The sequence below is a fragment of the Gracilinanus agilis genome, chromosome 6 (genome assembly GCF_016433145.1).
Source record: "Gracilinanus agilis isolate LMUSP501 chromosome 6, AgileGrace, whole genome shotgun sequence".
Classification (NCBI taxonomy): Eukaryota; Metazoa; Chordata; class Mammalia; order Didelphimorphia; family Didelphidae; genus Gracilinanus; species Gracilinanus agilis.
Window position 1 is genome coordinate 166,638,598 of NC_058135.1, and position 26,987 is coordinate 166,665,584.

Here is a 26,987-nt window from a genome sequence, read left to right on the forward strand (position 1 = left end):
GCCTGGGAAATCTCTTATGAACTGATACAAATACAAGTAAGCAAAACCAGAAAAATAGTATCTACAATAGCAAAGAAGGTGGAAAAGAACAACCCTAAATCCGTATAAAACTGAATGTTGTATAAATGGAGATAAAGACACCTTTTGTCAGGTCCTGGGTAGTATATTTACATATCTCTTAATATTATCTTATTGAAAAGTTTTCAGTGTCTACTTGTTGACTAAAGTTTTAGGAGAGAAAATAATGAATAGGCTGAAAAATTATGGCAATAATTTCTTATACTTTGCCTTTGAAAAGCTTTATATGATCATAGGTTCACTCTATGCTGTGTGCTAAACATTTTTTGAACCTACTCCCTAATTTATATGGAACTGACATATTACATTTGGTTTTAATTCTGAGTAATATTACATCCGACTTATTAACTTCTAATGTGAAGATTTTGACAGCTTAAGAGAATTATAAAACTACTTTTCATTCTCTCTTTTCTCTCTTTTTTACTCTCTTCCATCTTTCTCTTTCACAGCCTCAGTGCCAGCCAGCAGTGTAAATAAATTCCGAGCTTCACCAAGCTTCCATTCCACCGTGGATAAAAAGAACATCGTCATGTCCAATATCACTATTGACCCAGATGTCAAACCTGGGGAATATGTCATCAAGAGTCTCTTTGCAGAATTTGCTGTTCAAGCTGAAAAGAAAATTGAAGTTGTAATGGCTGAGCCCTTGGTGAGTACAGAGGGTATTTGAATGATTGTATATCCAGTTTCATTTAAAAAAGAAGTATTATTTAGAATGATTATAAGGAGTATGGCTTGTAAGAGGCAAAAAAGCTTCCTAGATACTTTGGAAAATATCTTACTAATATTATTTATATGCTGTTTTAATAGATTATTAATGCCCTTTATAGAAGTTTTTGAAGTGTTAAGTTGACAGAGATTCTATTTTGGTTATTAATTTTCAAAATCCTAATTCTGCACATTTAAGCAAACTTTGCCTCATCTTGTTAGAATTAACATCTTTTACAGATAAAAACATTGAGACAGACTATTCATAGAAAATACCACAGATTTGTACAAACTGGAATACTTGCCATTCCCTGAATACAACATCCTAATTTGTATTTATTCACTTTTGCAAAGGTGGTCCCTGCTAAAGAGTAAAGAATATGTTCTTTTCTGCCATGTGATTTCTCTTTAAAAAACAAAGAAACAACAGCAACAAAAAAACTCGTTACCTTCCATCTTTGAATCAATACTTTGTATTGGTTCCAAAGCAGAAAAGTGGTAAAAGCTAGGTGATGGGAGTTGAGTGACTTGCCCAGGCTCACACAGCTGGGAAGTGTCTGAGGCCAGATTTGAACCCAGGACCTGTAATTAATAGGTAGGTCAGGGGCCTTATGCTGGTAATAAGGCTAGCAGGAGGATGCTGCTGGTTGTAAGGATGGAGTGAGCTGTACCCGGGCTGGGCTTGAAACTTGTTTATAAATGTAACAAGGATTCCAACCCAGGTAACTGAGTGTCCAGAGAAACCTCACTGCTTGGCACCAGGCTCCTTTAAGATATCAGGTAACCAGCCCCTTCCCTGCTGAGGAAGCAGCTTCCTATTGGTTAATGGCTGGCTGACAGGAAGTGGATGTCGAACTTCCTGCCCCTCAGCAATGGAGTTTGTTCCAGCCCAAACTGCTCAGAACCCTTCCTGTTGCCTGTTCTGGTTGTAGATGGTAGGCTAATTAACACAGAATTCTCTGGTTAAGGCTAAGGGGTTTATTGATAACAGAGTAAGGGAACAAGGCAGTGGAAAGAAGGTTAGGAAATACTGTGATCTAAGGAGAAAGATTATCTGACTAAAGGTTGCTATGGATCCTACCTGGATGGTCTCCTGCTGACCCAGGGCAGGCAGCCCTGGGTCAGAGTGATGAGGTCTCTGGTTGATAAATAAAATTGTTCTTGGACTAAATTTTGCCAGTGATGATAATAATATTATTGAGTTGCTCTAGAGGATAGGTCTTAAACCCTACTCTATTCTAGGCCTAGCTACCCACATTCTCACTCCCACCAACCCGGGTCCCAGGGGGGGTAAAGGGTAAGTGAGTGGTCAGAGCAAAGTCAGGTAAGAACAGAACCCATCTCTGGGTCTCCAGAGCTTTATATACTCTTGGTCCCACTGGCAGTTGATGTTTGCCCTGTGGCTCCTGCCACCATCAACATTCTATGCAGGGCAGCTGACAGGTTGCCCCCAAGCCAACATGGCAAGGTTAAAAATCCTATATTACAGACCTCCAGTCTCTAGGCCTGGCTTTCAATCCACTGAGCTACCCAGCTTCCCCCTAGATAAATTTAATTGAAGTGAGTTTGTAAGTAACTACAACAATAACAAAAATAAATAAAATAAACAACTACCACATTAGAAACCAAAATAATATTACTAAAACCTCAGGTTCTCTTATTCTGTGACTAATGTAGAAAGACTATTATTCATCAAAAGAGAAGAATATGACTAATATATATTCTCAAAGCACATTATACAGTCAAAAACTTTATAGAAATATTTCTGAAATCTGTAAATAGATTTGCACTTTATAGAGAATAAACTAGGACACTAGGTATATGCCATTGGTTGTGTTAATTAGCTGAAAAGAGGTTAACATATGAAATGGGTAAGCTTCAAGAGTGTAATCAAAAGGTCTTTTTTGCATGACATCCATATGAATTCAATATGTAATCACAGAAGCACTAAACAAAAGGGACTAAGTTATGCATCTTTGTTTATAAAAACAGAAAGGTTTATAATTGTAATATAAGACTTGATTGCCACTGTAAATTAGAGAAAAGTTATCCCTCAGAACCAAGACAATTATTTTGACAGCTCACATGAGAAAATCTGGAAACTCTGTAGTATATTCATAACAATGCAAGTTGCAAAAATTTAGCATCCAGTGCTAGAATTACTCCAGAGGTTTGCTTTCTGTCCCTCATAAACAGCTTTATTATAATATAGACTCCCAGAGAAACCTTGAATTAAAAAAACAAGCTGATTAGAAACAGCAATATTATAGACAAAACTGTTGTAACTATAGCATTGATCTATAAAAATAATTTAAAAATAGGTTTCATCCTAAATATAATATTTATATTCATTATACCATGTACATTGAAAAGTTTTTAAAATATGAGTGCCTGGTGAGACAAATCACTACCATGTGGGGACGCAAATCACATCCAACACTGTGCATGCAATTGAAGTCAAAGATGCCCTTAATGAGTTTATATCCCCAAACTTTTATTCAGTTATAGAAAGCAGTTATCTAAGGAAAAACAATATTCTCGTAAAAGAACAGTTCTAGGACTGCAACTTGTCCCAGCACTGCTTTTATTTGTACTCCATCCAAAAAGACAAGAAAATAGAAATACTAGTATTACAACTATTATTACTAATAATGCCTCTAATAATTCCAACCAATCATCTGACCTGTGTGTTGAAGCATGGGCACAATTGTGAAGTAGAGGAATACTGACCAGGGTGATATAGAAGAGGGACCACTCTGAGTCAGGTAATGGTAGCTCTATATGCCTGTTAGGAATCCTGAGAAAACTATTGATTGAATTAAGAGCCTTGTCAGTGTAATGCAGCTGCTGCCAAATATCAAAAAATTAGATTTTCAGCCTATGATTTCCTGGCAGACTCCATTTGTAGCTATTGTAATGATCAGCTAGACATGGAAGCAGAACAAGTGGAATGCCTTCATGCTTTCTTACCACAAGAAATAGAACACCCTACAACAAGTAAGAAATGTGAATATCGTACCTGCTGATAATGTTTCAGCATAGATGGCATTGACCACAAAAGCAGAAAAACCACAAATGCACATGAAATGGCCTGAAAAAATGAGTACTTGAATTGTTTGTTGGTACTATATTATAATAAAATTGGAAACAGAAGCTTCATGATGCTGTTGACCCATACTCATTATTGCATTGCTGTATAACTTGGAGATCACTGAGAATGGGTCATTTATAAGAAGTAACTTCATCATGTGTCTGGGTTTAGTGATATAAGAAGAGTTACTAAATTATGAGTAATGAAAAATTGAAGAATTTTCTATTTCTAAGCAATCTTAGAAACTAAGATTATTTTAAATTTTCACTGAATCGCAAATAGTGACTAGAGAACTGAGCCTGTGATTTCACTGGTATTGGAAACTTTTGTGGATGAGCAAACCCTACAGGTGCATGTTAACACTTTCTTTTCAACTCCAAGTCAGAAGAGATATTTGATCCCAGATCCTGACTCCAAGGCCAGCTTCAAGACATGAAAATTCTTTGCCTTTCATATAACTTTAGAAATTCTATCTAAAAATGAATCAGATAGGAAAACAAACAAAACTCATGTCTTAAGTTATTTTAAAAGGAGAATGGGCATACTTAAGACAAGAACTTTAGAAAGTTCTTTGTGACTTCCACAGCATGAATCCAGCAATCAGACCAACTATTCAAAAACATTTTAATTCAGAAAAGCTGACTTTGCTATAACCGTCATGAAAGAATGCATTCTCTCACAACAGTTGATAAAAGCTATAAAAAAAATTTTAAGAATTGCACACAACAACAAATGTTATGACTATTGTCATATTTAAAAGTAATAGGCAAAAAAAAAGAAAAGGATCCATCATATAAAAATATTTAAAGCAGTTTTTTATATTGTAACAAAGAATTGAAAACAAAAGAAGTGCACCTAAATTGGAGAATGGCTGAACAAATTATAGTATATAAATATAATGGTATATTAGTGTACCACAAAAAATGAGAAACCAGGGAAGACTTATATGAAGGTTTAAGACTTGTATGTAGGTTTAAATACAGTAACAACAGTATTATAAAGAAACACTGCTTTAAAACAATTAAGAACAGTGATGAAGCATGCTACCTGTTTCCTCAGAGAGTTAAATGATGATCTCAAGGTGTTGAATATAATATGCTTTTGTATATGGCATATATATATATATATACATATATATGTATATATATATGTATTTGTTTTGTTTGACTATGCTTGATTTTTTTTTAACAAGGAATGTATGTTTTTCTTTTTCTTTGGAAGTGAGAGGAAAGTTAGTGATAGTATTGCCAGAAACAAAAGAAGAAAAGAAGGTCATTGAAACACTTAAATTGTGCTTCTTTAAAAATTTTTTAATTTAATTTAATTTTTTTAACCCTTACCTTCTGTCTTGGAGTCAATACTGTTTATTGGCTCCAAGGTAGAAGAATGGTAAGGGTAGGCAATGGGGGTCAAGTGACTTGTCCAGGGTCACACAGCTGGGAAGTGTCTGAGGTCAGATTTGAACCTAGGACCTCCCATCTCTAGGCCTGGCTCTAGGCCATTGAGCTACCCAGTTGCCCCCCACTTAAATAGTGTTTAGATGAAAGGAGATGGAAATAAACAAAACAAAACAGATGAGCAGGATAGCTATGAAAGCAACATGGCGGTCAAGTAATACTTTTTAATAAAAACTATGTGATAGAGATTCATAGTTTCACATTATCCTCTTTTTCTGGTCTACTTTGAATACGGAAATTTTGAATTATTTGTGTTTGTAAAGATCAGAATAAATAAAAGAAAATAATTATAGTAGGAAAGATGGAGTGATCAATCAATATTCTTAAGAACTAGAAATGTCTGGAGAGAGCCCTTGAAAATCTGTGGGAAAATACAGTCATCCCTTGCTTTATCACAATTCACTTATTGCAACTTCACTGTATTGTGGGGTTTAAAAAAAATCTAATTCTGTATTGCAGAGTTTTCCCTATATTGTGGTTTTTTGCAGATGAATATACCATACTGTACACAGTGGAAATGCAGTGTACTCTTGCTACTTTGCGGATTTACACCTATCGTGGGGGTCTCTGGAATGTAACTCCCGCAATAGGTGAGGGATCATGCCATAATATTTGATCAGTACATATGGTAGAAAACCTAAATACAATATTTCTCAATTAAAGGCAACAAATGAAACACACAGAATGGAATTCAGAAAACGAAAATGTATCAGGAATTCTAGACTTCCTTAACTAGGAAGTGGTAGCAATAGTCAAAATGGTTAAAGCAGTATAATGAATCAAAGGTGCATACATAATTTCTTAAGAGCAGAGGAAGAATCCCAAAATATCAATCTATTTGGTCACAAGTGTCCCAAAGCAATGAAAACAAAAGTTTGATCGTTTGAGAAACAGAAAGTTCTCATGATTAATATAATGAGAAAAGAACAGTTATATCAAGAAACTTAAAATATACCCTTCAGAGTTTTACAAAACTGTGAAGGGATGGGCTTATCATAAGATCTGAAATTATTGATTCAAACACTTAATAGTAGCACATGAATTACTAACAAAACATTATTCAAGCTTTCTCTTTGACATAAGCCTGATTGACATTTAAACATTTAATAAACATTTGTTGACTAATCGGCACATTAATATAATGGAATAATTGTTGTGGAAATAATGTCTAGTTTAGGTGGCAGCATGAATGATTATAAAAAAGAACTCAACTCTCCCATATATATTTGAGCAGTAACTAGGAAGCCCCAGGAAAGACACTCAGAATGGCTAACTTCAGAGCTCTGATTTGGTCCATGGACATCTGAGCACAGGCATACCAGGGAGGTAGAAGCCAGCAATAGTAGTCCTGAGAATCTAAATCATTTCCCAATAGGGACTCACCCACCTCATCCAAGATTGTCGTGGAGGACTTGGTCAAGAATCCCAAATTCTCAGCTGAGGCTAAGGATAAGAATAAGCAGAAGATACTGAATACTATAAGAAAAATAATATCTATGATGAAATACCCAAGAGATGAACTTAGAAAAGCACAATTTCACAAGGACTATAAAATTACCTGGAAGAAATCATTCAAGTGATTAAAATGACATGAAATCGCTGAAGGAAAAAAAATTCAAAGGAGAATCAATGCCTTACAATAGACAATGATATGTTACTCTTCATCTAAAAAGTTAATATGAAAATAATGATAAGACTTAAATGAACTGATGTAAGGCATAATAAATACATTCAGGAAAATAATAACCATAATGATTAAAACAATGTAAATGTAAATAACATTAACAACATAATAATCTAAATGGAATACTGAGAAATTATAATTAGCCCAATTAAGATCTAAAAAGGTGTCCTCTCCCCACTTCTTTTCCTACTTGGACATTATAGTTAGATGTTGAGCAGTATAAATTATTTGCTTAATCATACATTCCTATTTAATGTCTTGGTTAGTTTTGCTGAACTTCCAACTCTTTTATTCTTTGCCAAATGGTTCTCTGGGAGATATGAGAGAAGGAAACATTAGGTGATAGAAAAAATATAGGAATTTAATTTAGTATATGTATAGTACTAGAGACTCTATGACTTCAGTTAGTATAGGGAACTCCCAAGATTTTAATTATCATAGATCTCCTACTTTGGGGTATACGTTCTTTTTTTAAAAATAACACTTAATTTTTTCCCTCAATTATTTAAAAAAACAATTTTTAGACCTTTTTTTAAAAAAATTGAGACAAATTCTCATCCTTGCCTTTCTCCCTCCTTGAGAAGGCAAGCAGTCTAATAAAGATTTTGCATATGTAATAATGAAAAACATCTTTCCATATTAGTAATTTTGTGAAAGAGACCTTGCAACAAACAAAAGTGAAGAAATAAAGTGAAATATTAGAATGTCTTGGTTTCCATCTAGACTCCATCAGTTCTTTCTCTGGAAACAGATTGTATTTTTCATCATGAGTCCTTGAGGACTGATTGTCTTTGATCACTGTATTGCTAAAAATTGCAAAGTCATTCATAAATCTTCTTCATATAATATTGCTGTTACTGTGTACAGTGTTCTTCTGGTTCTGATCACTTCATTTTTTTTATCAGTTCATATAGGTTTTACAGATTTTTCTAAAATCCTCATTATTTCTTATTGCATAGTAATAATATTCCATTATAATCATATACCTCAACTTGTTCAGCCATTCCTAAATTGATGGACATTTCTCCAGTTTCCAATTTTTTGCAACCACAAAATGTGCTATTATAAATATTTTTGTACAAATGGGGCCTTTGCCTATTTAAAAGAAATCTCTTTTGGGTTACAGACTTGGTAGTGGTATTTCTGGATTAAAGGGTTCGCACAGGTTTTGCGCATAGTTCCAAATCACTCTCCAGAATAACTGAATCAATTCACAACTCCACCAATAATGCATTAGTGTTTGGGTACACTTTAAATGTATTGTAAATTACCTTAAATGCAGAATTCCCTTTTGACATTTCTGGTTTCAAACTTGCTTGTTCTTTGCTATTGAATTATTGTCTAACACTGTGAATTCAAATGTATTCGTTGACCATTTTTGCATTTTTAAAGTTGATATTTCTTATTTGGATTTGTGGCTTCAGACTTTTTATACTAGACTGTTTACTTTAGAGGAATTTTCTATGTCCTCCTTTATCTTATTAATGTATCTGAAAACTTTACTTTGGAACTTGATAAAAAATAAAGTCACAGTTGTCTATATCATGAAATTGTCATTTAGTTTGTCATTACATATTTTTACTAACTTTTTTTTTTCTCTTTACATTTTAGGAAAAATTATTGTCCAGATCTCTTCAAAGGGGTGAAGATCTTCAGTTTGACCAGGTAGATTGATTTTTGCAATGACAATTTCACCAAGGATAGGCTATCTAATTAACATAGTGTAATTAAATTAAGTTTTTAACAAATTCCACTTAATTTAAAATGTGCATTAATTCTCATATACTCTTAATTGCAAAATTTCATTCTAGAGAGGGCTTAGTTTTTAGTAATAGCTAGAGCTTCTAATTCTTGAACTATATGTTGATTTCAATTTAAATGGATTCTTCAAATCCTGTTACTGTTCAGAATAAATGAGTGGTTATTACATTGTGTTTAGCATGCCTTTGTAGACTTTTTTCAGATAGTATGAATTTAGTTCTCACTCTCTCCTTTCAGTAACTTTAGTCTACCCTTTAAATATTTCTTTTTTTTTTTTGTAGTTTAACTAAATGTCAGTAATCAGAACTGCATATCATCCCTTCCACAATAATAGTAATCATGTAACCATTGAAAAAGATTCTAAATAAATAAATACATTTTTGAAAAAAAACCTAGATAAACATTTCTATACTATCTATTTTTCTTTAGATTTCCTTATTTTTAACATTAAAAATGTGTTGAGTTTTTGACACAAATTACTTCTCTCCAGTGAACATCACTGCATAGTTGTACAAAAATTTTCCAGTGATTTCCTTATCTTGTTTTTTTTAAATAGTCTACTTTTAATTTTCCATTTACTATTAAACTTCTTTAAAAATACTAGATTAGTATTCTGCTTCTACTCAGTATACTTTTGATATCTGCTTTACTCTCAGTATGGATTTAGGAAATGCAAAATAATTTCAATATTTTTTAAGCAAAACATAACTACAGTTTAAATCTATAGCTGAATTCAACACTCCTGATACATAATACAATTCAACTCCAAATAAATTAATGCCTTTACTTTGTATATTATATCTCATAGTCACGTTGTGACTGACCACATCTTTTTCTGGTGATATCTGCTCTAAAATGACTCTTTTTATGTCAGCACTCCTATTCAAGTCATCTGGTTACCTGCCTCACATTCTTTCTGTTGCCCTTTTGATAGTTATTTGCATTTTCCAAGATCATAGTGTTCTGTGATACAGTCTTACAATATCACTGTAAAAATATTAGTTTTATAGATGAGGGTAGACATTTGTGATAATGAGCATTTTGTCATGGTAAACTTTTGGATTCAGAATCAAAGCAATCACACATAGCACTCCTTGCTTACTGTCTCCATAACCTTGAGCAAGACACTAATTCCGGGCCTCAAGTTTTCTTTTCAAGTAAATTTCAAGTAAAATATAGGAGTTGAAGATGAGATGCTTATCAGATTCATAGAAAACATAAAATTTGAAGGGATAACTAAAATTCAATAACAGAAATCTAAGCTTGAACAGAAAGTAAGCTTGAATTTTGGGCTAAATCTTTTGAGGTGAATTATAACTGAGACATGGAAAAATTTAGGCTAAACATCCTGGGAGCAGCTAAACGGCTCAGTGGATTGAATGCCAGGCCTAAAGATGGGAAATCCTGGTTTCAAATCTGGCCTTATATACTTCCTAGGGTTGTGATCCTGGGCAAGTCACTTAACCCTCTTTGCCTAGCCCTTACCACTTCTTTTGATTTTAAGATGGAAGATAAGGGTTTAAAAAAAACAACAAATCTTAAGTAAAATTTGGCTGTGTATGGTTAAATACTGGAAGATTTTGGCCACATCTATCTGTCATTACTGTGTTATAACTGCCTATTGCTAATGTAGTTTTAGACTGTATTAGTATAGCTATCATTATTCCTAAGATTGGGGAGGCTTGCCAGGTGTTGTCTGTCTTGGTCAAATTGTACCTGGAATACTGTATTTTGTTCTGTACTCTATATTTTAAGAATAATGTTCATAATCTGGTGGGGGAATCAAGAGGATATCACAGATAATGAGATCATTCCATAAAAGGATCAGTTGAAGAAACTAGACCTGTTTTAACTTGTAAAAGAAAGGACTTAGGGGACACGTGATCAATCCATAAGTATTTGTTAAGCTACTGCAGGAACTATACTTAATACTGAGACTAAGGGAAAAAAAGACATTTCTTAATGTCAAGATTATGGTCTGTCATAGGAAACAGCATGTACATGTGTACAAAATATTTGTAAGGCAATGGGAGAAGGAATAGCATCAGAAAAAATCAGAAAGGTTTCATGTAGATGGTGGTGTTTAAAGGTGAACTTTGAAGGAAGCTAGAGATTCTGAGAAGTCAAATGAGAAGGAATTGTATTCAGGAGTGAGTGATAAAAAGCCTGTATGAAGGCACAGATGATGAAAGACAAATAGGCTAATTTGGAGAGGAATGTGTAATGAAAAAATAGATCAGAGCAAGATTGTGAAAGGCTTTGAATGCCAAGTAGTCAATAATAGTAAGCCAGTGGTGAGGTTTGTGTGTTAGGAATAGTAGCATGAGATGTAAGTAGTTAGAGAAATATTAATTACTCATGGATAAACCAAGCAAGTATAAAAAAAAAGTAACAATTCTACCTAAATCAATTTACTTTTTCCAAACCATACCAACCAGAATACCAAAAAAAATTTTTTATAAAGCTAGAGAAAAATAACAATTCATTTGAAAGAAAAAAGGTCAAGAATAATGAGAATCAGTTTTTAAAAATATGAAGGCAGCCTGAAAGTACCAGATTTCAAATTCCAAATCAGTTATCTTAAAAACAGTCTAGTACTGGCTAAAAAATAGAGTGGAATAGATTAAGTACACAGTGCACCATCATATATGAGTATAATATTTTAGCATTTAGTAGATAAATTCAATGATCCAACCTTTTCAGACAAGAAGAAGAAAAGTGAAATGTAGTATATTTTTATTTGCATTCAGACTCCCATCAGTTTTTTCTTGGAGGGCAGATGGCATTTTTCATCATGAGTCTTTGGGTTTGTCTTTAGATCACTATATTGATGAGTAGGCCATTCACAGTCATTCATCAAATAATGTTGTTTTTACCATGTACAATGTTTTTCTGATTCTGATTACATGATTCAATTCATGTAAATCTTTCCAAATTTTTCCAAAATAATACTGATCATTTCTTATGGCAGAATGAGATTCCATTATGATCATATACCACAGTGGTTCCCAGATTTTTTTGGCCTACCTCCTCCTTGCCAGAAAAAATATTACTTAGCACCCCTGGAAATTAATTTTTAAAAATTTTAATAGCAATTAATAGGAAAGATAAATGTACCTGTGGCCATCACCACCCACCTGGATCGCTGTAGCACCCACTTTGGGAATCACTGATAACCACAATTTATTCAGCCTTTCCCCTATTGATGGACATTCCTTACCAATTCTACTTTTAAGGAATTGTCTTCTTTAGTGAATTTCTGTTTTTTCCATTTTTTTTTGTGCTTCCTTTACTGAGCTGTTAACTCTATTTTTCTTACATGATTCTTTTTTCTCATTTTTTTCTTAAATCTTTCTTACTTGATTTTAAAAATCCTTTTTGAGCTTCTCCAGACTTCTTTCTGGGCCTGACACCATTTCATATATTTCTTTAAGGATTCACATGTAGCTATTTTGACAGATTTGTTCTCTTTTGATTGTGTTTTGATATTCCCAGACACTCTAGTATTTCTCTATAGTTAAGTCCTTTTTTTTTTCCCCTCATTTTTTCCACCCCATTTCATGACTTAGCTTTATGCTAAATTTGAGGTCTGCTCCTGGGGTGGAGGGAGTGTTGTCCCAAAATTTTTTCTCAGGGAAGTATGGGAACAGCTTCCTGTGGGTCTGCAACTCAGTAGAGAATGTGCAAGGCCTACTCCTGGCTTTCCTGAAAGATGCCTGTACTGGACTGTATTTCCCTGTTACCCAAGTAAGACATCATTCTTGCCAATATTCTAAGTTGTCTTGAGTAGAAATTATTTCATCCAGTCCCTTTGTTGGTTCTTCTACTCCAGAATTGGATATGAGGTTACTAGTTTTTTGGTAGTGAATTTGGGAAAGCTCAGGGAATTCTTACTTCAGTCCAGTCATCTTGCCTACACCCTCTCTGGGGGGAAAAATTTGTGCAGAAGTTTTTTCTGATAAAGGCATCATTTCTCAAATACATGGAGGACTGAATCAAATTCATAAAACTGTCAGTCTTTCCATAATGCATTGTTGGTTGAGTTGTGAATTGGTCCAACCATTGTGGAGAACAGTTTGTAACTATGCCCAAAGGACTATAAAACTGCACACTTTTTGATCTAGAAATCAAAGAAAAAGGAAAAAGAATTACATATGTAAATATATTTAAAGCAGCTCTTTTGGTGATGATGAAGAATTGTCAATTGAGATGCCTGTCAGTTGGGGAATGGTTGAATAAGTTGTTGTAGTATATGATTGTGGTGGAATTCTGTTGTGCTATAAGAAATGATACCTAGGTTTCAGAAAAACCTAGAAAGACTTATTTGACCTGATAAAAAGTGAAGTAAGAAGAACATTATACATGGTATCATCAATATTGTATTTGTGAGAAATTAAAGAGATTAATTCAGCAAATGGTTAATTGTAGGAATTGAGTGAACTATACTCACTTCATCTTTTGGCTCAATTCTGAAGCTAGTTCAGTTCCCATTCTATTCAGTGATGGGTCTAGTCCAAATTCAGTCTTGGAATTGTGGGAATTGGGAGAAAACCTTATTGCATTGTTTGTTTCTAAGCCTTCATGACTGGGAAACTGGACTATCTGTACCTCCTGTTTAGAGACCCTCAACCAAGGACCCCAAGTTATGTTTACCAGAAACTGTCAGATCCAAAAATTGATGTAAAGGTTTTTCTCATAATTGTACATCTCAAGCAACTCAAATGTCTCATCTAAAAACTTTTCCTTTGATTATTTATAGGTAACTATGGGAGGAGTGGGGCACTCTTTCTGAATTCAGGAAATTGTGCCTGTTCACTCTCCCCCTCGAAGTTTAGAAATCTTTCCTCCAGTTCTATTGTTTCCTTTTAAGTAATTGGCCTTATTCAATTGTTTTTCATGTATAAAAGTCTGTCTCCCCTTGTATTGGGAATCCACTGTTAAGCTGAAGAAGGGGCCTGGTTCTGATTTGTTCGGTAGTTGACATGTATTGAACTTTGTTTCTTCAGTCATTTCATCTTTTATTTATTACATATGATGGTCAACTGTGACTTAATTTTTCTGATCAATGCAATGAACTAGGACAGTTCCAAAGAACTTAGGATGAAAATGTTATCCACATCTAGGGAGAGAACTGATGGAGATGGAAGTATGATGTTTTCACTTTATTTTTCTTGCTTTTTCTTTCTTGCAACATAACTAATTTGGAAATGTGTTTTGCATGATTTCATGTGTATGGATAGTATATTTCTTGCTTTCTCAAAGGGTGGCAGAGGGACAGGCAGTAGAGAAAGAATTTGGAACTCAAACATTTTTTTAAAGGAATGTTAAAAAGAAATTTAAAAAATAACAAATTTATTTTTAGAAATTGAAAAGGAATAGCAGTTTGATAGTTGTGTGGGAATTGATTAGAGAGGAGAGGGACTGTAGGCAATTTAATGAACCAAAGTAGAGCTTTTCATATTGTTTTTTTTTTTTACCCTTAATAGTAAATATTTTGCCTTTCTAGTTGATAAGCTCTATGAGCTCAGTAGCAGAGCACTGTCTCCCATCCTTACTTCGCACCTTGTTTGATTGGTATAAACGCCAAAATGGAACTGAAGATGAATCATATGAATATAGGCCTCGGTCCAGCACAAAATCTAAGGGGTAAGTTTTATTTTTTGTGTCTATCAGATCCATGCTACTTATTCTTTTTTTTTTAAAAAACTCTTAACTTCTGTATATTGGCTCCTAGGTGGAAGAGTGGTAAGGGTGGGCAATGGGAGTCAAGTGACCTACCCAGGGTCACACAGCTGGGAAGTGTCTGAGGCCGGACTTGAACCTAGGACCTCCCATCTCTAGGCCTGGCTCTCAATCCACTGAGCTACCCAGCTGCCCCCCATGCTACTTATTCTTAAGAATAAGCTTACTCTTCATAAGTAATATTGGCTGAGAGGCAGCTGGGTAGCTCAGTGGATTGAGAGCCAGGCCTAAAGACGGGAGGTCCTAGGTTCAAATCTGACCTCAGACACTTCCCAGCTGTGTGACCCTGGACAAGTCACTTGACCCCCCATTGCCTAGCCCTTACACTCTTCTGCCTTGGAGCCAATACGCATTATCGACTCCAAGACAGAAGGTAAGGGTTTAAAAAACAAACAACTAAAAAAAAAAAAGTAATATTGGCTGAGAAGTCTCTTGTACATTTGTTATAAAGAAGTTGATTTGTTTTGCCACTTTGAGGGATGTTGGTGCTCAAATTCCCAGAGACACCTGGGAACCTGAATCTAATTAATTGCAATGCTCCATTTAAAGGGGCATGATAGAACTTTCCTACTGTACACTCTAGGTACTGCTGAAGATTAAAGTTCGAACAACTGGGGCATATTTATGGATCATATATGGTAGCACTCTGTTAAACTTCCCAAATGTGATCACTCTGATGTAATATTTAAATAGAACTAAAAATTATTTCATTTATTTGCAATTTTATATTAATTCTGAATTATTGTTTTAGGGATGAACAGCAACGTGAAAGAGATTACCTACTTGAAAGGAGGGATTTAGCTGTAGATTTCATTTTTTGTTTAGTTTTAGTAGAAGTTCTGAAACAGGTAAGCTTTCATTTTTTAAACTCTTGTTTAAATTTTTGCAATAAAATCTCTTTATGTTTTAATTCCATATTTGGAGTTTTATATATAAAAATCTAACCTCTTATATTTTGCCTGTTAATATGTTATCTTTTTACTTGTTTGAAGTTTAGAAATCCTCTATTCCTTGTCTTATCATTCTCTTTTTTTCCTATGTATTGTCACTTTTAGAATAAAATCTCATCAACTAATGTAGGCTGAAAGAACATATATTCACTATCTGAGATCTAAGTATAATATGCCATCTATATACTTTTTCCTTTTCTTTTTTACCTCAACCCTATACTTCCAGATGTCCTTTTTACTTCAACTTCCTAATACTCTTCCATACAATACATCTATGGATTTTTTTAAATGGCATTAAAATATATCTATTGAAAGTTTAGTAATGAAATATAAAATGATTTAACGATCTATGATTCAGTTTACTTTTTGTGGTATATTGCCAATATTGAAATCTGTTTTTTTTAATGATGTTTTTGAAGGAGTTGCCATTCAAAGAACAGTTTAATAGTTATAAACACAAATGATCTTAATTTTAAATACACAAAATGTTTACATTACTTAAATAGTAACAAGTATGGCAATAAACAGTATATGTAAAAGATAAAGGTATATAGAAGAAAAGATATCAGGTATAACTGTATATTTCCCAAGATGACTAAAACATATCATCAAGCCACAGTTAGTTGTTAATTACATTCTTCAGAATTCTTTTATGATCAAAATTCCATTGCTAAATTTTAAAGGGAATATTTACATTACTAAACTTAAAAAGGAATTTTTGTAAGAGCTATTAGGAATCAAAATAAAATTTTTTCATAAGGGTCCTAGTACCAGTTTGAGCTTGGACCTTTTTCACCTGGTTCATCTGGACTTCCAAGATACTAGGACTAATTAGAGATCTGTGATATGTGGTACCCTAGGATATTAGGTAAGAATGGTTCTGTTCATTGATGCTCATGGGAAATGATTCCCTAGTCTCTTGTGCCCCAAAAAGTAGGCTATTTTAATGTCTTTTACATTATTTTGGTCAAATAACAACCATTGAGTTCTTACCAGGAAAAAATAGGTAAAAACCCAAGCATTTAGTCTGTTCTCAACAGCTCTGTTACTAATTTTCCAACATGCCTGACAATTGATTCACATGCTAACATTGTTCTCTTTTACCCTGGCTTCCAAATTTGTAACCTTTTAATATCAATACTATAAATATAGCTAGCTTTGCTAGAGCTAAATATCAGAATATATAATACTTCAAAGTATCATCCAGCTCTTAGAACTCCACTATCCTACCTAAGGTGTCATGCAATGTATACCCAAAGGTTTGAAATTTATGGAGAATCAGGAGGTAGGGAGTAGAATATAGATGATATATGATATATGGTTTCACTTGCTCCTTTTATGGTTTCTGGTTTTTGGTAATCATATGAATAGATACAGCTCTGTGTATTCTCTTCTCAATAACACTTTTATCTGACACTAGAAACCACTCACTGGGAAAAATCTGTCCATTTGGGATTTTAAATGATTAAAGGAAATATTTATGTTCTTTATTAACTACTAGAGCTAGCAAAACTGAATAAAACTAAAAAGTAAATAAAGTTTTTGGAAAAGTTGTATTTTAGTAATATAATGTCCTTCAGTATGATTAAAAGTTTTAAGTGATTAAGAGAAATGCGTAAACTTGATCTAGCTTTTAAAAAAAAAAAGATATGCCAAAGTGAAATCAGAAAAAATTTGATTTTGATTTAACCAAGAGGGATAGTGTCATAGAATAATTATAAATACTCCTACTTAATTTTTATTTAAATTCAATACTATCACTATATATGGAAGCTTATTGTATAGCCAGATTTAAAAATCATGACAATTCATTTCTTATGAAGAAGATGATGTTCAAAAGAGTATAACCTTTAGGAATATAATGTAAGTTCTAAAAGACTTTATAAAATATGGTAGAAAAATAAACTGGGTAATCATAGTGGGACATAATTAAATATCCATAGAAAAGTATTGCTGTGATATTTGAAATGTAATTAGGATAGCTTGTAAATTAAAGCATGAGAGAATTATCTCTATGATCATCATGATCTTTCAACTTTTTGGAGTCTATTCTATAGATGAAAAACCTCCAATCTGTGGATGAGTTTGGCCTCTGTCCTAATTTTATTTTTGCTATTGGAAATTTTTCAGTGAGTGATATTGTTGTTTATGACCTTGCATGAATCACTTATCTCTCTTGCCCTGATTTCCCATGTTTTTTAAAATGAGGGGTTATAGTAAATGTTCTTTAACTATTCTCCTTGGTTTGAAACACCCATTCTATTGCCAAATCTTATTGTTTCTAATTTTACAACATATCTTGTTATAGGTTCTCTTCTCTGTAGTCAGATGGTTATATCCCTATTTTAAGCTCTCTTAAACTCTCATTTGGTCTATTGTAATATTCTTTTCAAATGTCTTCTCTTTCTCAAGACTTTCCTTATTCAGTTTACCCTATATTCAGCTTCCATGGTGGTATTTCTAAGGTATAAATGTGACTGTCTCACCATGCTGCTTAATGCTACAGTGACTGCCTGTTACCTCTAAGATCAAATGTAAAGTCCTCTATTTGGCACTACCTTTCCAGTCTTCTTAATACTTATACACTCTGTGTTTCAACCATACCTGGTTATTTGCAGTTGCTTAAATCTGACACCCAATTTCCTGTCTCTACATTTGTCTTGTCTGTTTCTTGTCACTGGAGTATTCTTTTCCCTCATTTCCATCCCTGGTTTCCCTGGCATCCTTCATGACTCATCTCAAATCTCATCTTCTTCTTGAAGCCTTTACAGGTCCTCTCCATTGCTATTTCCCTCTGATATTGGAAGAGGGAGGGAGGAAAAGATAGATCTATGTGGTTGATTCAGTAAAGTATCAGTAAGGTGTATGACCTATCCTTTTAGTAGATTCACTTGATCGCATTGTTTGAAATAAAATGCTGCATTTTTAGAATGAGTGAGTCAAATGTAAAATTTGTCACAGATTTTGAGGGGTCAGTTTTATCCTTCATGTTCCCTATGACTGCTCTCTCCCCACCCTCCACACCCCACCAATGCCTAGCTAAGCTACTCCTCAGACAAGAAGCCTAACAGACACATCTTCTATCTTTTTGGAAGCTTTTTAGTTTTGTGCAGTGCCTGCCAGTTTACATTTTGCCAATGTAGTTTTTATGGACACAGGATCACCTCCCCATAACATTGTTATATCAGAGTAGGATTTTAGTGAAGTCCTGTAGATCACTGCCTTTTAAAGTACGGGTTCCTAGGATTAATATTCTAGAAACTCAAAAGGAGATGATTCAGCCTCTGCTCCTCATCTATTCCAAGAAGAACTACTCAATGATAGATTTATGGCTATATGGTTTATAAAATACTCTTTCATGCATAGCTCATTTGATCCTTATAACTTGAACAGAATTTCAAATTTGAACCTTAGAGATCGTCTAATCAAACTTATATCTAAATTATTCTATCTATAACATCTCTGACCACTGATAATCCACCTTTTACTGACTCCTGTAAGAGGCAGTGGCTCCTGAAGCAGCAGCATGTTGTACATGCCAAGAGCTCTTAGTTTAGGGGAAAGATGTTAGGTTTATGGATAAAAAGGAACAGGTGAGTATAACCAAGTTAGACTTTAAGCCTTTGACTAGGTTGCATGACCTTAAAGACAAGAAACAAAAGTTAAGGACAAAGGATACTTTTCCCCATAAATGAACCAATTCTTCAGAGATCCATGCTATGAATGTTTTTTTAAAAATATCTTTACAAAAGACTAGAGGGAGGTTTGCACATTGTAAAATAAGTCTGTTATTAAGTCTACTGATTGCATTTAAAGCTTCTGGATAATTAAAAGTCAACATGATGGGGAGAGACTCCAGAAAACTTCATGAGTCTTTGCAAATAGATAGAAAAGTAAGAAAGAAAAGTGATTTGCAGATATAATTCATTATCTGTTAAGGATAAGGTTAATACATTTATATAGTATTAATCCAAACTCTAAAATAAAAGACTCAGAGCTGTCATTTAGAAGCCGGGCATGAGAAGTAGGAGTCATTGTAGATTGTTCCCAGTGTTCTGTTGAAATAGCCACAATAAAAAATGATGAACAACACGAAGAAGTGTATTAGAAGCAAAACAGAATATATGTGCTTAACACTTCTATAAAATTGGAATGCATCCATACTCTGTGAAGTTTTTGGTTGCTTTACCTCAAGAAAGGTACCATCATATCTAGAGAATGTTCAGAAAATGGTCATTTAAATAATCAGAAAGATCATTGAGATTCTTTAGTTTGGAAACATGAAGGCTGAAGTAGATGAGATTCCAAATGTATCAAATCATGTCATAAAGGGAACTTGTTACCAAAATTCCATAGCATCAGAATAAGGGGAAATTTGTTCAAAGGTAGGCTTAGGATGAATTAGTAAAAGTAGTACTTTCAATTATCATTCAGTGAATTTAGGAAAATCACTACCAGAAGTGCAAATACTTGAAATAAATATAAATGGATTAAAATATGGATAAGCTGACATTTATAATATGTCATGAGAGATTGCTCAGTACTTTACACACAATAATATCTTTTTATACTCATGACAATTCTGAGAGGTGTAAGTACTTCCAGTATAATTATTTCTCTTTCACAGAAGCAGATGCAGGATTAGCGAATCTAAGTGATTTCCCCTTAGTCACATAAGGAGTAAGTAGAAGAGTCAGGATGAGGCATTTTTGCATCTATTTCCAGCACTTCATTCATTATGCTACATAGCCTTGGGGAGTGGCTTTTAGAAGTAAATATTGTTTCATTCAACTCTAACCTTAATTATCCCTTTGGCAACTCTCCTGCTTTGTAAGCACTTGATAAATCCTGATTGATTCTATGTAAACTAACATTAGGAAGGACCACAGGGATCTATCTTACAACTAGGCTCTTTGGGTTATATTGTAGTTAAATACTAGCCTAAATAGACTCTATCACTATATCTATATGAAATAAATATCAAATATTTCTTATTTGAGTGACATTGAAATAAGTTGGTTTTTTTTTTTTAGCTTTCCTATTGATAGTATTTAAATGCATAGCACTTGGGTGTGTGTTTTTTTTTTTATGCTTTTGAAGAACTCTGGCTTCAGTTAAATCAATCAGACCATTATGAATAAAAAATAATGCACAAATCAATCATCAAGTACATGGTATAGGTTCTAATGGAAGATTTCAGTTAAATTGTCATAAAAATATTAGAAATAATCCAATGAATAAATTATTAGGCTATTTTGTTTACTGAATTTGATGCTTTCTTCACTCTAGATTCCTGTTCATCCAGTTCCAGATCCCTTAGTTCATGAAGTTTTAAACTTGGCTTTTAAGCACTTTAAACACAAGGAAGGGTAAGTCAAATGTTCATCTCTTGTATTCTGAGTTCAGACAGTATTTGTATATTAGAATCTTTGTTTTAGAGATTTAAGTTTTGGTCCAAAAAACTTGTTGAACACGCAACATTTACAGAAAATATTTTATAAAGAATTTACAACAAAAGGGAAAGATACCTCAAAAGAAAAGAGACTTATTTCAAAACTAATTTGTAGAGATAAAAAATAATACATATTTTTATTCTAATCTTTAGTTTAGGGTATCTTATCAAGTTTTACTCTTACTACCATCCTGGAAGAGAATTTGAAATTGATTTGGGGTTCAGTTTTTAAAATGACAAATTTAAAATATTCTTTATTATTAATCCAAGGAAAAATATTTTTTAAAAGTTGCTTCTTAATATTTTACTACTTTAGTTGAGTTTTCAAAATAGAAGGAATTAGGGAGAAATTGTGCTATATGTAAGTAAAATTATATAATGCATATTTTTATTATTTTTTATATGTTCAATTATTTTAGGTATTCAGGAACCAATACTGGGAATGTGCATATTATTGCAGATTTATATGCAGAAGTCATAGGGGTTCTTGCTCAATCAAAGTAAGTTTTTTATCACTTTGATTTTGTCTTCATTCAGTTTTTAGAATTTTTTTGCTCTTTTCACTAAATATTTTTTTTTTTAACCCTTGTACTTCGGTGTATTGTCTCATAGGTGGAAGAGTGGTAAGGGTGGGCAATGGGGGTCAAGTGACTTGCCCAGGGTCACACAGCTGGGAAGTGGCTGAGACCGGGTTTGAACCTAGGACCTCCTGTCTCTAGGCCTGACTCTCACTCCACTGAGCTACCCAGCTGCTCCCCTTCAGTAAATATTAATAATTATGTCACGTAGATCCTCTTTGAGTTTTTCCATAGTACAGTAAATCAGTATGCAGTCTGTCCTTTTTGTTACCTGACCTTTCCATTCATTAAATTATGTGTAAATATTACCCATACAGAATAAATTTCTAATTACCTTTGTCTTTTTGTTTTGGGTAATGCCAGTATCTGTCCCCAGGAAAGCAAAAATAGGCATATATATTAAAGATTCTGTTTTGAGGCAAGTCCATGGTTAGTAAATGAATCATAGGGAAATTGATGGAGAGAAAAAGAAGACGTCAACCTAAACTTCCTTGGACTAGTTTTTGTTTTTTAAAAGATCTGGCAATTTCAAATAATCCCCATAAGGTTTTGAAGAATCTAAACAAAATTATTCTTAAAATACATAGCTAATTAATATTTTTTGCAGCTACCAGTGACATATACGTCTCATTTGTGATATAATTTTTATATCACAACAGAATTGTAAGACTATTGTCTACCTTAAGGACCTACTTTTTATGTGGTAAGCCTGTTTTTAACAGAATCTCAGCATAAATAGAAATGATCGTTGAAGTCTGATTGTTGTGAGAGATAATGTGAAAAAATGGTGACAGTCAGCCTGGAAGTCAGGAAGATCTGAATTCAATCCTGCTCTTTATATACTATAGACTCATAAGTTAATCAGTGCTGGCTTATCAATCTGGCTGTTACTATGCACGTTACTTAACTTTGTCTTTCCTCAGAAAACTGCATAAAATTATATGAGAATATGTGCCCATATTTGTTGTTAGAACAAGTTGTCTTTATGTGGAGTTCCATACACTAGTGAAATTGCCTGCCCAGCTCCAAAAATGTTGGGTTTGTTTCCTGTCTTCTGTCTAGTAAAGATTTAAAATATCTTCATGTCAGCTTACATTAATAAAAGAATGTGTTCTTTTACCCTGAGAAATGAGGTGACTTTTAGAAAGTACATGTCATTTGATGTCATGTAAATTAACCAGATATTATTTCCTCTGACAATTTTTCAATTGGATTAGTTACTTAGATCCATTAGAAAAACATTTATTAATTGTTGAAGTACAAAGAAAAGTATCGAAGGTTTATAGCTAGTCTGCTATGTGTCTTCTTTGGAAGGCATAACAAAATAATTTACTTGTAATATCTTCCTTATATTATTTGACTTTTAGTCAGTACTAGTTATTCTCTGATATAGTGAATGGCAAATTCAAAATTCTGTTAGTCAATAAGTCAACACTATATATTAGTGGTTTGTTTTATATTCTTAGTACACTAAGATTCTAGCTTCAGAAAATGATTCTTTCATTATATGATATAAAATCAGTCACTTAATATTTATTCATAAGATAGCATTAAGAAAATATGGGTTCAAGCCCTGCCTTTGACACATATTAACTTCCTTATATTGGGAATAGATACCTAACACTTTACCATAGTCAAATCACTGAACCTCTCAATGCCCTTTATATCTATCTAAGACTATAAAGTAGAAAGTTTTCCCACACACACAAATTCCTTAGTGTGGATAACTTGTTTTATTTTTAATTTTTTTCCCCATTGTTACATGATTCTTGTTTTCTCTCTTCTTTCCTTCTTCCTGAATTTGACAAGCAATTTCACTGGGTTATACTTATATTTTCACTCAAAACCTATTTCCATATTTTTGTAATAGAGTAATCTTTTAAAACCAAAAATCCAAATCATATACCCATATAAACAAGTGAAAAATCACGTTTTCTTTGGGTTTTCTACTCCCACAGTTCTTTCTCACAATGTGGACAGCATTCTTTGTTATAAGTCGCACAGAATTGTCCTGGATCATTGCATTGCTTTTAGTAGCAAAGTCAATCACATTTGGTCAGACCACAGTGTTTCAGTTTCTCATCCCACAGTTTCTCCTGGTTCTGCTCATTTCACTCCTCATCAGTTCACGGAGGTCTTTCCAGTTCTTATAGAATTTTTATAGATTTATCATTCCATATAGCACAATAGTATTCCATCATCATCATTTACCACAATTTGTTTAGCCATTCCCCAATCAAGGGACACCCCCTCGTTTTGTGGATACATTTTTAAAAATTATTCAAGGTTTCGGACAAGCATTGGTCACACAAAATAAAAGTGAAAAATAATTGCTGACTTAGAACCTGTATGCTTCCAGGAGAAGAGGAGTGCTGAGGATATAATAGTTAATGATCAGCTGAGAAGGTTGTTTGAACTAAAAATGAAAGAATTCGGTAGAGACTTTCTGTAGGAGGTGCGGCCTGAGTTCTTCCTTGAAGGAAGTTATAGATTCTAAAAGGTAGATATATGGAAGAACTACAGTAATGGCATATGAGATAGCCTTTTCAAAGACACACTGAAGAAGATAGAATGCTAGGTTTAATGAACAGCAATTTGACTGAAGCCTAGATTGTTTGTGGGGAGTGTAATATGGAAAGTTGGGGTAAAACCATATGGACCTTGAACACCACGCTGAGGAGTTTGTATTTTACCCTCAATTCAATAGGCAGCTGTTGTGCTTAATAAGATTATCTTAGTAATTGTGTGGATGATGGTTTGTCAAGGACAGACACCAGTTAGAAGCCCCTGTTGTAGTATAACCTAGTGTTGATAAGTGCAAGCTGATAAGCATCTGATGCAGGTGGTTTATATAAGTGGAGCTAAGGGGAGAGATGGAAAAGAGGCTGTGGAAGTAGAATTGGCATGACTTGGCAGTGTATTTGATTTGGGTGTATGGGAGAATGAAGGACCAGAGCATTAGTCTGGGTTGTGAACCTGTGCGATTGGAACTTAGTGCCCCCCACCATCAGAAATAGGGAATGTTAGGGGTTATTTCAGTGCAGAAGATAATATATTCTCTTTTGACTGGGTTGAATTTGAGATGCCTGCAAGACAACCAGGGAGAATTATCCATTGATTATCAAAGCAGGACCGGAGCTCAGGAATGAATAAGCAGTGTTCATTCAGTAGGAGACAAGATTGCCAAAGTACAGAATTAGGCATTTTTGCCAATCATAAAATTAGCAAACTCCAAAGCCTTTTTTTTTTACTTTGGGATTATTAGTAATAATGGTGTTTAGAGAATTTCTGATTATTGACTTTTAACTACAAATAACTTTTTATTTCAGTCTTAAAATCTTATATAGTTAAAATTGCAATCATAAAGTTGAACAAGCTGAAAAATTCCCTATAATCTAGATTTCAGGCTGTGCGAAAGAAATTTGTAACTGAATTGAAGGAGCTGAGACAAAAGGAACAGAGTCCACATGTAGTACAAAGTATCATCAGTTTAATAATGGGGATGAAATTTTTCCGAGTGAAAATGTATCCTGTAGAAGAATTTGAAGCCTCATTTCAGTTCATGCAGGTAATACTCTTCATTTTAATAGCTGATCTTTCTGTTTTCCAAAGTAGTTTAAAAATATATATTTCTATATATACACACTCACTAAGAACTATGTTATAGGTGAAAGAATTTTGCTTTTTCCCATAAACTACAATGATGTATTAATGTGAATGAAAGTAAATTTTTTTTGCATGAAGAATAACTATTTTTTAAAATTGGATATACTTGGGTTTCTTATCATACTACTAATGTTAACTGAAATAGCTTTGAGAAATGGAGTAAATCTATATTTTAAAATATTCCACAATCTCTGTAATATTATTATAGTTCAGAGATAAGTTTATGTCACTTTGTTTTAAGATTTTAATTTTTTTTTCCTTTAAGGAATGTGCTCAGTATTTTCTTGAAGTGAAAGATAAAGACATTAAACATGCTCTTGCTGGTTTGTTTGTGGAGATTCTCATCCCTGTGGCAGCTGTAAGTATTTTTGGTTACTTTAAAATTATATTTAAAAACCATATTTATTAAATGACGCCATAAAATGCTATTATCGACAATCTTTCAAATAATTTGACTCAGTAAAATTTAAAGATAGGATCTTTTAAAGATAAAATAGTAGTTGAGATTGGAGTAAATAATATAGTGAGAGACTACCATTTACAAGTTTCTTTATACTTCTCTTTCATTTTACCCCCCTTCTTCCCTCATCAAAATACTCAGCCACCTTAAGATTCACGAAAGGCCATAATATCCACAGCTTAGTAGCGCCAGTAGTCACCTATTCCATTTCATTTCCCTGGGACTTTTGCCCCTCAACAAAATAATTGGTCATGTTTATAATCTCCAGGGAATATTCTAAAGCCCTCAGCTACTAACAGGGGAATATTGTTAGTTAGTATTTAAATATGAAGTTTATTTTGTAAATTTTGTTATCATAATGTACTATTATCAGCACAGACAACAGTTGGAATAAAAAAAAAAACCTGCCAATTCTTATTATAATTAAATACCCAGATATATTCCATGATTTGTTCAGTTTGCTTTTCATTCAAACTTTCAGTTACATTTTCTTTTTCTTTTAATATAAATAATGCAATAAAACTGGGAAAATGTTTTCACATAAAATATTAGATTTTTGGGTAATTTCACCATAATAACAATAGTCAGCATTTATAGACCATTTAAAGTTTACCAAAAAATGCATATTTTTAGTCATTTCAAAATAATTGCTCTTATTATGCCATTTTATTGATGGAGAAACTGAGGTTCAGAGAGTTTAAGTGACTTACCCAGGGTTACCCAGCTCTCACCGTCTCACTGTCTGAGACAAGATTCAAACTCACATGTTCCCAACTTCCCAGTTTTGTGCTCTATCCCCTACACTCCCTTGTTACTCTAATTATTAACAGTAATTATTATCAGTATGTGCTTGTGAATGAAAACATAGTTTCATTCACATATTTAATTAAGTGTTTTTGAATAGTTATTTCATTCAGTAGTCATGGTGCTGATGAATAAGATTAAGGATGCAAACTGAATTTCCACTTAGGCTAGGCCTTGGTTCTTTTTTATACCCATAGATTGCACCTCCCAATGTGTGATATTTCTCACAAAGGCTACTGTCATTCCTTGAGGACAATGACTTGCAAATAATAGGATATAGAGAATAGTATACACCCAAATATGAAATGCAATAATAACTTTAAAGTACTATAGAAATGCAAGATATTAATAGTATAGTACATTTTCATTGAATGCAAAATAACTCACAATTTTACATTTAATTGTAACATTTCTAATGCAAATTTTTGAATGCTAGCTTTTATTATTATTCTTTAAAATTTTTTTTTATTCAGTCCCTTCTTTCCTTTCTCTTACCAGAGAAAGCACCATCCTGAAAAATATTTAGTGTATGTCTTTCATCTCAGTTCATCTCTGA

The 26,987-nt window shown here is 33.3% G+C and overlaps 1 protein-coding gene across 1 annotated transcript in view; it reads left to right on the forward strand.

Moving 5' to 3' along the window:
* Nucleotides 1-607: 607 nt before the first annotated feature.
* FRYL (FRY like transcription coactivator) overlaps nucleotides 608-26,987 on the forward strand; it is a 163,030-nt gene continuing 136,650 nt past the window's right edge. The window contains exons 1-8 of the mRNA XM_044680887.1: nucleotides 608-727; nucleotides 8,630-8,683; nucleotides 14,286-14,425; nucleotides 15,273-15,369; nucleotides 20,761-20,840; nucleotides 21,343-21,423; nucleotides 24,901-25,069; nucleotides 25,433-25,525. Of these exons, the coding sequence (XP_044536822.1) occupies nucleotides 608-727; nucleotides 8,630-8,683; nucleotides 14,286-14,425; nucleotides 15,273-15,369; nucleotides 20,761-20,840; nucleotides 21,343-21,423; nucleotides 24,901-25,069; nucleotides 25,433-25,525 (834 nt within the window). The remainder of the gene's footprint in view (nucleotides 728-8,629; nucleotides 8,684-14,285; nucleotides 14,426-15,272; nucleotides 15,370-20,760; nucleotides 20,841-21,342; nucleotides 21,424-24,900; nucleotides 25,070-25,432; nucleotides 25,526-26,987) is intronic.